At 44.6% G+C, this 15,931-nt stretch overlaps 1 protein-coding gene across 1 annotated transcript in view; it reads left to right on the top strand.

Moving 5' to 3' along the window:
* LOC120019828 (potassium voltage-gated channel subfamily H member 6-like) overlaps window positions 1-15,358 on the top strand; it is an 82,360-nt gene extending 67,002 nt beyond the window's left edge. The window contains exons 7-17 of the mRNA XM_038963242.1: window positions 8,756-9,178; window positions 9,387-9,783; window positions 11,012-11,211; window positions 11,402-11,654; window positions 12,118-12,311; window positions 12,466-12,565; window positions 13,333-13,516; window positions 13,556-13,614; window positions 13,800-14,001; window positions 14,267-14,468; window positions 15,005-15,358. Coding sequence (XP_038819170.1) covers window positions 8,756-9,178; window positions 9,387-9,783; window positions 11,012-11,211; window positions 11,402-11,654; window positions 12,118-12,311; window positions 12,466-12,565; window positions 13,333-13,516; window positions 13,556-13,614; window positions 13,800-14,001; window positions 14,267-14,468; window positions 15,005-15,358 — 2,568 coding nt within the window. The remainder of the gene's footprint in view (window positions 1-8,755; window positions 9,179-9,386; window positions 9,784-11,011; window positions 11,212-11,401; window positions 11,655-12,117; window positions 12,312-12,465; window positions 12,566-13,332; window positions 13,517-13,555; window positions 13,615-13,799; window positions 14,002-14,266; window positions 14,469-15,004) is intronic.
* Window positions 15,359-15,931: the final 573 nt, after the last annotated feature.

Genomic DNA, 15,931 nt, shown 5'->3' with positions numbered 1-15,931 from the left:
CGCTTCTGTCCACTTTCGTCGGGATCCCTGTATCCTGCAAGCGATCGATTTCCGCTTCCACCTTTGGTCTCAGGGAGTATGGAACAGATCTGGCTTTGCAAAATGTTGGGGTTGCGTCATCTCTTAGTACAAGTTTGGCTGTGAAGCCTTTTACTGTTCCCATCTGATCACTGAACACTGTGTTGTATTTCTTCCGCAAGTGTTCCAGTGTTTGGTCTGTGCCTTTCTCTTTGGACTGGAACGTGTGCAGCATTTTCAAGTCACACCAGTTCAGCCTTATTTTTGAAAGCCATTCCCTGCCAAATAATGGTGGGCCAGTTCCAGGCACCACATACAGCTGTAACTGCTGTGTTTGCTCCCCATAACTCACTCTGACCTGCAACGCCCCCATTGGGCTCAATCTCTCTCCTGAGTAGGTCTTCAGCAACACATTTGTGTTCTTCAGCTTGATATTCTTGAAGTGCTCATTGTAGACAGTAGTGGAAATTATAGACACTGCAGATCCTGTGTCCAGCTCCATTTTGAGGAGTTTGCCTTCAATTTCTGGTGTCATCATATTATGCTACTGCGGGGGGAAGTGACTGTGTTTAATTCCATTGTACCAATTAATCGTTCATCTGAATCACTGCCACTGTTCTCTGCTAGTGAATGTACCGATACAGAGTCAATGTGTGGGGGCACCGGTTATTTGAGGTAGTATGTACATGTAGGTAGTGACCAGAGAACCAGCGAATCTTGTTTCTAATGGTCTGAGAGTCCTTTAGGTGCCTTTTGGCAACTCCAAGCGGGCTGTCATGTGCCTTTTACTGAGAAGTGGCTTCCGTCTGGCCACTCTACCATAAAGGCCTGATTGGTGGAGTGTTGCAGAGATGGTTGTCCTTCTGGAAGGTTCTCCCATCTCCACAGACAAACTCTGGAGCTCTGTCAGAGTGACCATCTGGTTCTTTGTCATCTCCCTGATCAAGGCCCTTCTCCCTCGATTGCTCAGTTTGGCTGGGCTGCCAGCTCTAGGCAGAGAAGTGATGGTTCCAAACTTCTTCCATTTAAGAATGATGGAGGCCACTATTCTTGGGGACCTTCAATGCTGCAGAAATGTTTTGGTACCTTTCCCCAGATCTGTGCCTCAACACCATTCTGTATTTGAGCTCTACGGACAATTCCTTCAACATCATGGCTTGGTTTTCGCTCTGACATATTTATGTAAATAAGGTATTTCTGTTTTTATAAATTTGCAAACATTGCTAAAAACCTGTTTTCACTCTGTGTGTAGATTGATGAGGAAAACATTTTTACTTAATCCAATTTAGAATAAGACTGTAATGTAACAATGTGGAAAAACTCGCTATCTTTTTAGATGGCGAACCCCGCATGCTCTTTATTTGAAGTGCTAGTTGTGTGAAGTTGTTTATGGTAATCATAGCATAGATACAGGAATAGAAACATAAATTAAACATGGTCTTACTTATCAACTGGGATGTCGATAGCAAGACATTTAGTGCCGCTGTTATGTGTATTACTGTGGGTGAGGAAAATTGTATGTTCTGTGTTCAGCCCAAAATGTAATTTTATTTGCTAGCTATCTATTTGCTGCCTTTTCCGGATCTGCTGTCATTTCTCATTCTGACTGGTACATAATGAGCAGGATAAATATTCAAATATAACATAAGTTAATCATGTTTTCATGTTTCTGGCTTTTAGAGTCTTTATGTGTATGTACATTGTGTGAAGCAGTCTGTAGGGCTACAGTGGATGTTAAAGCCCCCATGCAGTCTTTTTAATTGTATTTTTAAAATCATCACTGTATGCCTAATTCAGTAAATCACTCTGTGTGTTTATTTCATGAAAATAATATATTTGTAATCATTTAATTCCCTGTGCCTCCTTTTCATTGGTATACTCAGTGTGTGTATACTGTATATATACACTACATTACCAAAAGTATGTGGACACCTGCTCTTCGAACATCTCATTCCAAAATCATGGGCATGAATAGAGTTGGTCCCCCCCTTTGCTGCTATATTAGCCTCCACTCATCCCAAAGGTGTTCAATGGGGTTGAGGTCTGGGCTTTGTGCGGTCCAGTCAAGTTCTTACACACCGATCTTGACAAACCATTTCTGTATGGACCTCGCTTTGTGCACACGGTAATTTTCATGCTGAAACAGGAAAGAGCCTTCCCCAAACTGTTGCCACAAAGTTGGAAGCAAATAATCGTCTAGAATGTCATTGTATGCTGTTGCGTTAAGATTACCCTTCACTGGAACTAAGGGGCCTAGCCCAAACCATGAAAAACAGACCGAGACCATTATTCCTCATCCACCAAACTTTACAGTTGGCACTATGCATTGGGGCATGTAGTGTTCTCCTGGCATCCGCCAAACCCAGATTCGTCCGTCAGACTGCCAGATGGTGAAGTGATTCATCACTCCAGAGAACACGTTTCCACTGCTCCAGAGTCCAATGGCGGCGAGCTTTACACCACTCCAGCTGATGCTTGGCATTGCACATGTTGACCTTAGGCTTGTGTGCGGCTGCTCGGCCATATAAACCCATTTCGTGAAGTTCTCGACAAACAGTTATTGTGCTGACGTTGCTTCCAGAGGCATTTTGGAACTCGGTAGTGATGCTGAAATGTGTCTTCCGCATGTAACCTTCAACACTCGGCGGTCCCGTTCTGTGAGCTTGTGTGGCCTATCACTTCGCTGCTGAGCCTTTGTTGCTCCTAGACATTTCCACTTCACAATAACAGCACAGCTTTAGCAGGGCAGAAATTTGACAAATTGACTTGTTGGAAAGGTGGCATCCTATGATGGTGCCACATTTAAAGTCACAGAGCTCTTTAGTAAGGCCATTCTACTACCAATTTTTTTAATTTTTTTATTTCACCTTTATTTAACCAGGTAGGCAAATTGAGAACACGTTCTCATTTACAATTGCGACCTGGCCAAGATAAAGCAAAGCAGTTCGACACATACAACAACACATAGTTACACATGGAGTAAAACAAACATACAGTCAATAATACAGTGACAAATAAGTCTATATACAATGTGAGCAAGTGAGGTGAGATAAGGGAGGTGAAGGCAAACAAAATATATATATAAATAAATAAAAATATAAAAAAGGCCAAGGTGGCGAAGTAAATACAATATAGCAAGTAAAAAAAACACTGGAATGGTTGGTTTGCAGTGGAAGAAAGTGTAAAGTAGAGATAGAAATAATGGGGTGCAAAGGAGCAAAATAAATAAATAAATACAGTAGGTAAAGAGGTAGTTGTTTGGGCTAAATTATAGATGGGCTATGTACAGGTGCAGTAATCTATGAGCTGCTCTGACAGCTGGTGCTTAAAGCTAGTGAGGGAGATAAGTGTTTCCAGTTTCAGAGATTTTTGTAGTTCGTTCCAGTCATTGGCAGCAGAGAACTGGAAGGAGAGGCGGCCAAAGGAAGAATTGGTTTTGGGGGTGACCAGAGAGATATACCTGCTGGAGCGCGTGCTACAGGTAGGTGCTGCTATGGTGACCAGCGAGCTGAGATAAGGGGGGACTTTACCTAGCAGGGTCTTGTAGATGACCTGGAGCCAGTGGGTTTGGCGACGAGTATGAAGCGAGGGCCAGCCAACGAGAGTGTACAGGTCGCAGTGGTGGGTAGTATATGGGGCTTTGGTGACAAAACGGATGGCACTGTGATAGACTGCATCCAATTTATTGAGTAGGGTTTTGGAGGCTATTTTGTAAATGACATCACCGAAGTCGAGGATTGGTAGGATGGTCAGTTTTACAAGGGTATGTTTGGCAGCATGAGTGAAGGATGCTTTGTTGCGGAATAGGAAGCCAATTCTAGATTTAACTTTGGATTGGAGATGTTTGATGTGAGTCTGGAAGGAGAGTTTACAGTCTAACCAGACACCTAGGTATTTGTAGTTGTCCACATATTCTAAGTCAGAGCCGTCCAGAGTAGTGATGTTGGACAGGCGGGCAGGTGCAGGCAGCGATCGGTTGAAGAGCATGCATTTAGTTTTACTTGTATTTAAGAGCAATTGGAGGCCACGGAAGGAGAGTTGTATGGCATTGAAGCTCGCCTGGAGGGTTGTTAACACAGTGTCAAAAGAAGGGCCAGAAGTATACAGAATAGTGTCGTCTGCGTAGAGGTGGATCAGAGAATCACCAGCAGCAAGAGCGACATCATTGATGTATACAGAGAAGAGAGTCGGTCCAAGAATTGAACCCTGTGGCACCCCCATAGAGACTGCCAGAGGCCCGGACAACAGACCCTCCGATTTGACACACTGAACTCGATCAGAGAAGTAGTTGGTGAACCAGGCGAGGCAATCATTAGAGAAACCAAGGCTGTCGAGTCTGCCGATGAGGATGTGGTGATTGACAGAGTCAAAAGCCTTGGCCAGGTCAATGAATACGGCTGCACAGTATTGTTTCCTATCGATGGCGGTTAAGATATCGTTTATGACCTTGAGCGTGGCTGAGGTGCACCCATGACCAGCTCTGAAACCAGATTGCATAGCAGAGAAGGTATGGTGGGATTCGAAATGGTCGGTAATCTGTTTGTTGACTTGGCTTTCGAAGACCTTAGAAAGGCAGGGTAGGATAGATATAGGTCTGTAGCTGTTAGGGTCAAGAGTGTCCCCCCCTTTGAAGAGGGGGATAACCGCAGCTGCTTTCCAATCTTTGGGAATCTCAGACGACACGAAAGAGAGGTTGAAAAGGCTAGTAATAGGGGTGGCAACAATTTCAGCAGATAGTTTTAGAAAGAAAGGGTCCAGATTATCTAGCCCGGCTGATTTGTAAGGGTCCAGATTTTGCAGCTCTTTCAGAACATCAGCTGACTGTATTTGGGAGAAAGAGAAATGGGGAAGGCTTGGGCGAGTAGCAGAGGGGAGGGCAGTGCTGTTGACCGGGGTAGGGGTAGCCAGGTGGAAAGCATGGCCAGCCGTAGAAAAATGCTTATTGAAATTCTCAATTATAGTGGATTTGTCGGTGGTGACAGTGTTTCCTATCTTCAGTGCAGTTGGAAGCTGGGAGGAGGTGTTCTTATTTTCCATGGACTTTACAGTGTCCCAGAACTTTTTTGAATTTGTGTTGCAGGAAGCAAATTTCTGCTTGAAAAAGCTAGCCTTGGCTTTTCTAACTGCCTGTGTATATTGGTTTCTAGCTTCCCTGAAAAGTTGCATATCACGGGGGCTGTTCGATGCTAATGCAGAACGCCATAGGATGTTTTTCTGTTGGTTAAGGGCAGTCAGGTCAGGAGAGAACCAAGGGCTATATCTGTTCCTGGTTCTAAATTTCTTGAATGGGGCATGCTTATTCAAGATGGTGAGGAAGGCATTTAAAAAAAATATCCAGGCATCCTCTACTGACGGGATGAGATCAATATCCTTCCAGGATACCTCGGCCAGGTCGATTAGAAAGGCCTGCTCGCTGAAGTGTTTCAGGGAGCGTTTGACAGTGATGAGTGGAGGTTGTTTGACCGCTGACCCATTACGGATGCAGGCAATGAGGCAGTGATCGCTGAGATCTTGGTTGAAAACAGCAGAGGTGTATTTGGAGGGCAAGTTGGTTAGGATGATATCTATGAGGGTACCCGTGTTTACGGAATTGGGGTGGTACCTGGTAGGTTCATTGATAATTTGTGTGAGATTGAGGGCATCAAGCTTAGATTGTAGGATGGCTGGGGTGTTAAGCATGTTCCAATTTAGGTCGCCTAGCAGCACGAGCTCTGAAGATAGATGGGGGGCAATCAGTTCACATATGGTGTCCAGAGCACAGCTGGGGGCAGAGGGTGGTCTATAGCAGGCGGCAACGGTGAGAGACTTGTTTGTCTATGGAGATTTCATGGCTGTGTGCTCGATTTTATACACCTGTCAGCAATGGGTTTGACTGAAATAACCGAATCCACTAATTTGAAAGGATGTCCACATACAGTGCATTTGGGAAGTATTCAGACCCCTTCTCTTTTTCCACATTTTGTTACGTTACAGCCTTATTCTAAAATAGATGAAATAATTTTTTTCCCCTCATCAATCTACACACAATACCACATAATGACACAGCGAAAAGTTTTTATTTTTGCAAATGTATATAATAAAACAAGCATAAATACCTTTACATAAGTATTCAGACCCTTTGCTATGAGACTTGAAATTGGCGAAGAAACTCCCCAAATACAGGTGTGCCAAGCTTGTAGCATCATACCCAAGAAGACTCGAGGCTATAATCGCTGCCAAAGGTGCTTCAACAAAGTACTGAGTAAAGGGTCTGAATACTTATGTAAATGTAATATTTCCGTTTTTATATTTTTTATTACGTTTGCCAAAAAATTCTGAAAACAGGTTTTTGCTTTGTCATTATCGGGTATTGCATTTGGATTAATAAGGGAGGAAAAACAATTTAATCCATTTTAGAATAAGGCTGTAACGTAACAAAATGTGGAAAAGGTCAAGGGTTCTAAGTACTTTCCGAATGCACTGTATACTATGCTTTTCTGGAATTGGGGAATAATACACCTTTATTTATTTACAATTCTGTTATTTACAGTGGAGGCATGAGCCTGACCAGCAGTTCCCCAGAGAATGCCAGACAAGAGTGAGTTTTGATTGGGTTTTGGTGAGTGATTGAGAGGCTGGGGAGAGTTTGGTTAGAACGGCTAGGGCTTGATTGGAAGTCCTCAGTACTCTGACTGTCACACTGTTTCAGTTTGCCTTATGTACACTGTTTTGTTGTGTAGATGTTCTGTACCTGGCTTTGATATCATATGTAACAGTTTAGCTTCCGTCCCTCTCCTCGCCCCTACCTGGGCTCGAACCAGGGACCCTCTGCACACATAAACAACAGTCACCCACGAAGCATCGTTACCCATCGCTCCACAAAAACCGCGGCTCTTGCAGAGCAAGGGGAACAACTACTTCAAGGTCTCAGAGCAAGTGACGTCACCGATTGAAACGCTATTAGCGCGCACCACCGCTAACTAGCTAGCCATTTCACATCGGTTACACATACAAAGAAACAATAACCACAGGGCTTAGGGCTAATGCCGGTCATGTGATTCAAGGTGCTTTAGCTGAAGATGCATGGTACACAGAAGGCTCATATCTTTGTAATTTATTTCTATTCGTATTTGGTCTTCACTTTGGAACTACAGTTTGCAAAGATGTTATGGGGACATTATGGGGATGTTATGGTGTCATTCAGGTGTCGTGCACGAAGGGATGATATTTATAAGAAGTTGTCAACATACCCTCACATAAGTGTGTACAGTTCTTTAACTTCATCTGTCATATTTTCTTTGCAGAAGCCTGAAGGCTGGAGCCACCTGCTCCTCGACTCCAGTCTCTTGTTAAATCAAATCAAATGTTATTTGTCACATGCTTCGTAAACAACAGGTGTAGACTAACAATGAAATGCTTACTTACGAGCCCTTCCCAACAATGCAGAGATTTTGTTGTTGAAATAGTAAACAAAAATAATAATAATTATTATAACAGCACAAGGAATAAATACACAATGAGTAACCTTAACTTGGCAATATACACCGGGTGGGTACCAGTACTGAGTCGATGTGCACGGTAATTGAGGTAGATAACGACATATACTGTAGGTAGGGATAAAGTCACTAGGCAACGGGATAGATAATAAACAGTAACAGCAGCATACAGTACGTGATAAATCAAAAGAGATTAGTGCAAAGAGGGTCAATGCAGATATTCCAGGTAGCTATTGGTTAACTATTTAACTAACTATTTAGCAGTCTTATAGCTTGGGGGCAGATGCTTTTCCAGACTTGGTACATCGGTACCGCTTGCCGTGCGGTAGTAGAGAGAACAGTCTATGACTTGGGTGGCTGGAGTAATTTCTGGCCAAGGGTGGTCCATTTAAAAATAATTCCTTCCTCCCTCCCTCGCCCCTTGCCCTGCAGGTGTATACTCGTCAGACGTCATGATACGTCATCAGAAGTGTCCACTTAATTTGAGGGCTGAGTGGATAGTCTTTTAAGTGTTTGGACCGCAATCACTGACTAGGGCCAGCTCAGGGCTGACACTGTCATCTTGATTTCAATATGTACAGATATAGGATCTTAATTTGATCACTCTTTGGTTGCTGAGAATTTTTCTGCACCACAGGAATAGCAGATGAGCTTCGTGATTGACATAAATTCACTGAATGCCCACTCTAACACACGGTTATATTAACAGTATTTCACTTTTCATGTAGCCTGCTTTTGGCCAGCTAAAAGCCTAAGCACTGATCAAGCAACATTATGGTCTCTAAACATTCAAATCCTGTTGTAGGATCTTCATTTTACCTATATTGTCACAGCAACATTTTAACATTTAGCCCGTAATGTTGCTTGATTGGTGGTTAGGCTATTAGCTGGCCAAAAGTTGGCTACATGAAAAGTGCAATACTGTTTCATTTGCTCCTTGCTTTTTTTTAGCACTATAATAAATCAAGTAGTCGTGTTGAAGCCTAATGGCTACGCTCAATAATCCACTGTTTGTGTGCTCCCATCCTATTCATTGGTACAACTTGAATTTTAAGTGGCTTTTAATTAGAAAAAAAGGTAAAATCCTCCAAAATGTAAATGATGACACTGGCCTACATTAAAGAGCATATTTGCAATCTGTTGGACCACATCGTTTTTAGAGGACAGGTTTCCCTCGTGGTCATCAAATTCAACACCCTTCCATCTTTTGATTTCAGTCTCATCAGCAAAGTCAGTCACATTTCCTTTCTCTCCTTCCCAAGGTCCTCTCACTAGGTGCAGATGTCCTACCAGAGTACAAGCTCCAGACCCCTCGCATCCATAAATGGACCATCCTGCACTACAGCCCCTTCAAGGCGGTGTGGGACTGGGTCATCCTGCTCCTGGTCATCTACACTGCCATCTTTACCCCCTACTCTGCGGCCTTTCTCCTTAGTGACCAGGAGGGGGCGGCCATGCAGACCTGTGGTTACTCCTGCTCTCCGCTCAACGTGGTGGACCTCATCGTGGACATCATGTTCATTGTTGATATCATCATCAACTTCAGGACGACGTACGTCAACAACAATGACGAGGTGGTCAGCCAGTCACAGCGGATCGCTGTGCACTACTTCAAAGGCTGGTTCCTTATAGACATGGTGGCGGCTATCCCCTTTGACCTGCTCATATACCGCTCAGGAGAAGAGGTGAGGAGATCAGGGTGGAATGGTCTTATTGTACCTATCCAAATGCTGCTGTGAGCGTCTGTTATAAGAATCGGTGCAAATATTTATTTATTCTTTCTTAAGTAAGCTGACACAGTGATAATAATAAAACAAGTTTGGTTTTATGGCTAGGTGTTCTGCATGTGTGAATGACCTTTGTTTGACCTCTTTCTGACTTATACCGTTTTAGACAACAACCCTGATTGGTCTGTTGAAGACTGCTCGGCTGCTGCGATTGGTGCGCGTAGCTCGGAAGCTGGACCGATACTCTGAATACGGAGCGGCCGTCCTATTCCTCCTCATGTGTACCTTTGCCCTCATAGCTCATTGGCTGGCCTGTATCTGGTACGCCATTGGTAATGTGGAGCGTGCAGGAGCAGCCCGGATTGGCTGGCTGGACTCTCTGGGTGACCAGCTCGGAAAACCCTACAATCAGACTATACCAGGGTCAGGTCCCTCCATAAGGGACAAGTATGTGACAGCGCTCTACTTTACCTTCAGTAGCCTGACCAGCGTGGGCTTTGGAAACGTCTCACCCAACACCAACTCTGAGAAGATCTTCTCCATCTGCGTCATGCTCATCGGCTGTAAGTCACAATTATTAATCCTCAAAACACAAATAAGTCTTGCTTAATATACACGCTATGCCTCTATTAACCCATGATTTGAAATTTGACAACACATGAATGGACAATGTGTAATTATGGATTATGTTTGTGGGATGTGTTCAACCTATTGGATAGCCACATCTCGTGCCCACTGCCCAAGGCAATTCTCCCCCAGGGATGTTCATTTTACTGTATCGTATCTAATAATATAAAAAGCTGTACATTTTGATCAAATCAAATCAAATGCTATTTGTCACATGCGCCGAATACATCAGGTGTAGTAGACCTTACAGTGAAATGCTTACTTACAAGCCATAACCAACAATGCAGTCAAAAAATACAATTTAAATTAAAACCTTTAAAAAAAAGAAGAAGAAATAAAGTAGCAAATAATTCAAGAGCAGTAGTAAAATAACAATAGCGAAGCTATATACAGGGAGTACCGGTATAGAGTCAATGTGCGGGGGCACCAGTTAGTTGAGGTAATTGAGGTAATACAGTATGTACATGTAGGTAGAGTTATTAAAGTGACTATGCATAGATAATAACAGAGAGTAGCAGCAGTGTGAAATGAGGGGGTCGGGGGCAATGCAAATAGTCTGGGTAGCCATTTGATTAGATGTTCAGGAGTCTTATGGTTGGCGGTAGAAGCTGTTTAGAAGCCTCCTGGACATAGACTTGGTGCTCCGGTACCGCTTGTCATGCGGTAGCAAAGAGAACAGTCTATGACTAGGGTGGCTGGAGTCTTTGACAATTTTTAGGGCCTTCCTCTGACACCGCCTGGTATAGAGGTCCTGGATGGCAGGAAGCTTTGCCCCAGTGATGTACTGGGCCGTACGCACTACCCTCTATAGGTCTTTGCGGTCGGAGGCCGAGCAGTTGCCATACTAGGCAGTGATGCAACCAGTCAGGATGCTCTCGATGGTGCAGCTGTAGAACATTTTGAGGATCTGAGGACCCATGCCAAATCTTTTCAGTCGCCTGAGGGGGAATAGGTTTTGTGTGCCCTCTTCATGACTGTCTTGATGTGCTTGGACCATGTTAGTTGTTGGTGATGTGGACACCAAGGAACTTGAAGCTCTCAACCTGCTCCACTACAGCCCCATACATGCACAAAATCATCATGTTTTCCTAGGATTGTAATGTTATGTTTCTTTTTTGGAAATATGCCAAGACCTCTATCTCTGTTCTCTCTGTCTATCAACAGCTCTGATGTATGCTAGCATATTTGGTAATGTGTCAGCCATCATCCAGCGGCTCTACTCCGGCACAGCTCGCTACCACACCCAGATGCTGCGGGTTCGAGAATTCATCCGGTTCCACCAGATCCCCAACCCACTGAGGCAGCGGCTGGAAGAGTACTTCCAACATGCCTGGTCCTACACTAATGGCATTGATATGAATGCTGTGAGTCGCACGCACGCACGCACGCACGCACGCACGCACGCACGCACGCACGCACGCATGCACACTACTTGTTCTGGTCATTTAAGTGTGGCGAAATGGACACAAAGTAGTACTTGTAAAAAGGCAACACGCAGTGGTCGACACAAAAGACAAACCAACTGATGTCTGTCCACTCCTCTATGTTGTCCAGGTGCTGAAGGGCTTCCCAGAGTGCTTGCAGGCTGATATCTGCCTGCACCTCAACCGCACCCTGCTGCAGAACTGTAAGGCCTTCAAGGGCTCCACTAAGGGCTGCCTGCGGGCCCTGGCCATGAGGTTTAAGACCACCCATGCCCCGCCAGGCGACACCCTGGTTCACGCCGGTGACATCATCTCAGCTCTTTACTTCATCTCCCGTGGATCCATAGAGATCCTGAGAGGGGATGTGGTGGTGGCCATCCTGGGTAGGATATCATCTATACTGCATTTCCATATGGCACAATAAAAATGGACTTGATTTGAATTGACTTGACTTGGTAATATCAGCCCTATCCTAAAGCAGTGGCTTTTAACCTTCTGGCTTTTAACCTGTATATTGTTGCAGAGGCTTTCAACCCAGTCTCTCTCATCTCCTCCACTCCTTGATATGCCTCATAGCCCTCCACAATGTTTAGCGTAACATCCTCATCTAGTGGTTACTATGGGTTAGTCACAAAAATATGAGCGATCACATCCATTTGAAACCTTGTAAATCACTACAAATGAATACAGAAAAAGTGAATTACATATGAATTAATAACACGTTGTCTCTGAATATCCACAATATCTGAAGCATATCATATATCTATTTTGATCATGTTTTAAATAGATATGGTATAATCTAATGTAGATACATCCAGTAAACAATCTCTCCTTTCTTTCCTGCAGGTAAGAATGACATCTTCGGAGAGCCCATTAACATGTATGCCCGTCCAGGGAAGTCCAATGCCGACGTGAGGGCTCTGACCTACTGTGACCTCCATAAGATCCACAGAGAGGACATGCTGGAGGTGCTGGACATGTATCCCGAGTTCTCTGACTACTTCTGGGGGAACCTGGAGATCACCTTCAACCTCCGGGATGTGAGTGGGCTTTTTGTTAAAGAATTTTGTCACTAATTCCTTGCCAGAAAGTGAGATTCAGAGGAATATGCTGTCTCTTATCTTTACATTTGATTGTTGGAATTCAAATGTTTTGACAAAAAAAATCACTCTATTTCTTCTCACTGTTTTTCAGACTGCCACGGTTGCTGGCTCAATGAGCAGTAAGGACTCTGACCATGGTGGAGTCAACCATCGCATTCCCAGACAAAACCTGTCTCTCAGCTTGGACAGAGGTGTGGTACTCTGTTAGTCAAGTACTCTGACTAGCACGCAGCTAGATTAGATTGTTATGTGTAATTCAGTTTGATTTGAGTAAACCCATTCAATTTGCATTAATCACACTTGCTTCAATTTAGACTGTTCTAAGTCTGTTCTATCCACACTAAGTATACAAACAATAAGAACACCTGCTCTTTCCATGACATAGACTGACCAGGTGAATCCAGGTGAAATCTATGATCCCTTATTTATGTCACTTGTTAAATCCACTTCAATCAATATAGATGAAGGGGAGGAGACAGGTTAAAGAAGGATTTTTAAGCCTTGAGACAATTTAGACATAGATTGTGTATGTGTGTCATTCAGAGGGTGAATGGGCAAGACAAAATATTTAAGTGCCCTTGAACAGGGTATGGTAGTAGATGCCAGGTGCACCGGTTTGTGTCAAGAATTGCAATGCTGCTGGGTTTTTCACCCTCAACAGTTTCTTGTGTGTATCAAGAATGGAGTCAACATGGGCCAGCATCCATGTGGAACGCTTTCGACACCTTGTAGAGTCCATGCCCCGACGAATTGAGGCTGTTCTGAGGGCAAAAGGGGGTGAAACTCAATATTAGGAATGTGTTCCTAGTGTTTGGTATACTCAGTGTTTATGTGCATCCCAAGGTGCACGCTATTCCCTGTGCACTACCCTATAGGCCCTAGTCAGAAGTAGTGCACTAAATGGGGAATAGGATACCATTTGGGACAAACTTTCTGCGTTCTCTGCCTTGCCTCACAGATGCAGGGGAGACCAATCTATCCCAGAGACCTGTCCGCAGTGCCAGAGGCCAGAGCTCCAGAGACGAGGGAGATGGGCAGAACACAGAGTTTGATGGGCTGAGGAACTCAGTTTATTCTTCTTCCCACTCCAGCGGAGATGAGGAGTCAGTGTTAACCAGCCCTGTACATCCAACTTCATTAATGCGGACGCCCTATAGTGAAACCACCATCCTCAACATCAGCAGTGCTTCAGAAGATGAGATGAACCAGAAAACTGGCAACACCTGCAACGCTCTCTCAGGTAGACAATCCATTCATGAGCACCACTTTTATACAACACTTTTGCCTTTGTGTTAGATCCCATTGATGCACCAATATAATAGCCACACATGCTGCTATTCATGTCAGTACAGTATACTGTATGCATCTGATGTAGATATTGTATGAGCTGGACTAGCTGTCAGTCTAACTTCCACTCTCTATCAGGGGCTATCTCAGGTGTCTCCAACATCTTCAGTTTCTGGGGGGAGAGCCGCGAGCAGCAGCACTATCAGGAGGTACCCTGCCACAGCCTGCCCTCCCCTCCCCTTCATCCTCCCACTCGCAACGTTGCCCTGAGCAGCAACAACCGACGGCAGCGGAGCGAGCTAGAGAACAGGCTGGACCTGCTGCAGAGACAGCTCTACAGGTCTGCTAATTCCATATTTAGTGCACTACTTTTGACCAGGGCCCAGGGTATAGGGTGCCATTTGGGATGCAGACGATGACATCCCAAACCTTTGCTGTTGGGAGACTGTCTCCCTTTAACTGAGCGATAATAAGATGACACAAATACTTTTTACAATAACCTTTTACTATAGTGACATTGGGTACTGTAAGGATGGAAGGCTTGAGGTTTAAATGTGGTTGTAGCTGTGGTTGTAGATTCTGACTACTCTACTGGGATCCCTCAGATTGGAGTCACGGATGTCAACAGACATCGGGGCCATCATGCAGCTGCTCCAGAGACAGATGGTGCTGGTGCCCCCGGCCTACAGCACAGTGTCCTCCTACCCTGAACCGTCTGTCACCCCCACCCTCACCCCCAAGCCTGCAGAAAGGCTGGTGCAGCCTGCCTCACCACTGGACTCAGAGATCCTAGCCTCCTTCTCACAGGTACTGTATACCACAATTTGCAACTGAGCACACTGATGTGGGACATTCAAAGCATTTTGGCTGATGAAAGACACATCTTCCAAGTGATTGTTTTTAGATTGAACCTGGTTATCAATTTAGTGCAGTTGATTTACTGACATACTGACATTCTTTGTCGGTATTAAGGTCACGAAGTGCAGTTGCGGTTGTGTCATCAGTGTGATAGCAGCACATTGGTTTGAGAGCATTTGTTTTTGTGCAAAAACATTGGGTTAAAGACACCATTAACAATAGGATGTTGGGTGGAAATCCGCTAAGCCCACCAGGTGGTCTGGTCTAACCCACTGTGGATGTAGGTCATCAGCTGGTTGGGACTATCATCACTAGTCTGGATCCATAGCAAACAACTGATCAGTCTGTCTTATCTAGCCTACTATATATCAACCATTTATCCCACTTTTATGTTTCCATGTTCATTCTGAGAGGGTATTCTGTAGTTGTGTACTGTAGATCATCTTATGATTCTTCTCACCTCTCACTCTTGTTCTTTACCTCAGTTCTTGGTCGACACAGACTTTGACGACAGCCCTTCCAAGTCCTGTGAGTCTCTGCACAGCATGGAGCCAACCCCAGTCCTGGAGACACTCCCCCAGACTCAGCCTCTTCGCATTAGCATCCAGCCAGAGCATCAACCCCTGGGCTTGTCCAGCCATCCAGATACTGTGCCCTTAAGCCTGGTCAAACATGGGAACTTCTCAGAGTCAGTGCCGGGGTCAGGGCCAGGATTGGCCCAGTCAGAGCCCTCATATGGCCGGCGGCGGCGGCTCTCCCTGCCTGGGAAACACACAGCTCTGGACCTGGAGAGCCCCTGGACAACTGCACACAGATACAGCTCTGACCCTGGGAGTTAGGAGCCATCCATGGCACTGTATGTGTAACACTAACAGTCTCCCTGTTTATGGACATGGAGTCAGAAGAGTATGTAGTCAAACAGAAACATATCCAAACTGCTTCCCTCTCTGCTCCTGAAATACAATATCCTGGGCTTCGGATAAGAAGAGTTTTTGGTCATTATGGTCCTCAAAGCATATCTTTTCACAAATGTATACTACCATTTGCAGTATTGTATATGGAAACATATTTGTCGTTGTTAGTCAATATCTGTCTCTATATGTCCTTGTTGTCTCCATGTAGGGGTCAACTGGGGTGTTAGCCGGGCTAACATTACTTTCTGTTTTGTCTTGTGTAGTTGTGATGGGAGAGATGTTGCTAAGTTTCACTGGTCTACTGATGAAGCTGTACCGGCTGTCCGGCTCAATGGCTTAAAGCCATGAATTCTGGGATCCATGTCAAGTCCTTGAATTACCCAACTATATTAGCACGCAATATGCAAACTGTACAATTTTTCTGTTCTCTTATCATGGTGTTAATGATATGGTTTCTTCTCTCCTTTGTCCTTGAGTTAGCCTAGATGTTAAATGAGA

This window comes from Salvelinus namaycush, chromosome 25 (genome assembly GCF_016432855.1).
Source record: "Salvelinus namaycush isolate Seneca chromosome 25, SaNama_1.0, whole genome shotgun sequence".
In the NCBI taxonomy this organism is placed as follows: Eukaryota; Metazoa; Chordata; class Actinopteri; order Salmoniformes; family Salmonidae; genus Salvelinus; species Salvelinus namaycush.
Note: the sequence above shows the minus strand (reverse complement) of the source record. Positions and strands in the feature narration are given on the sequence as shown.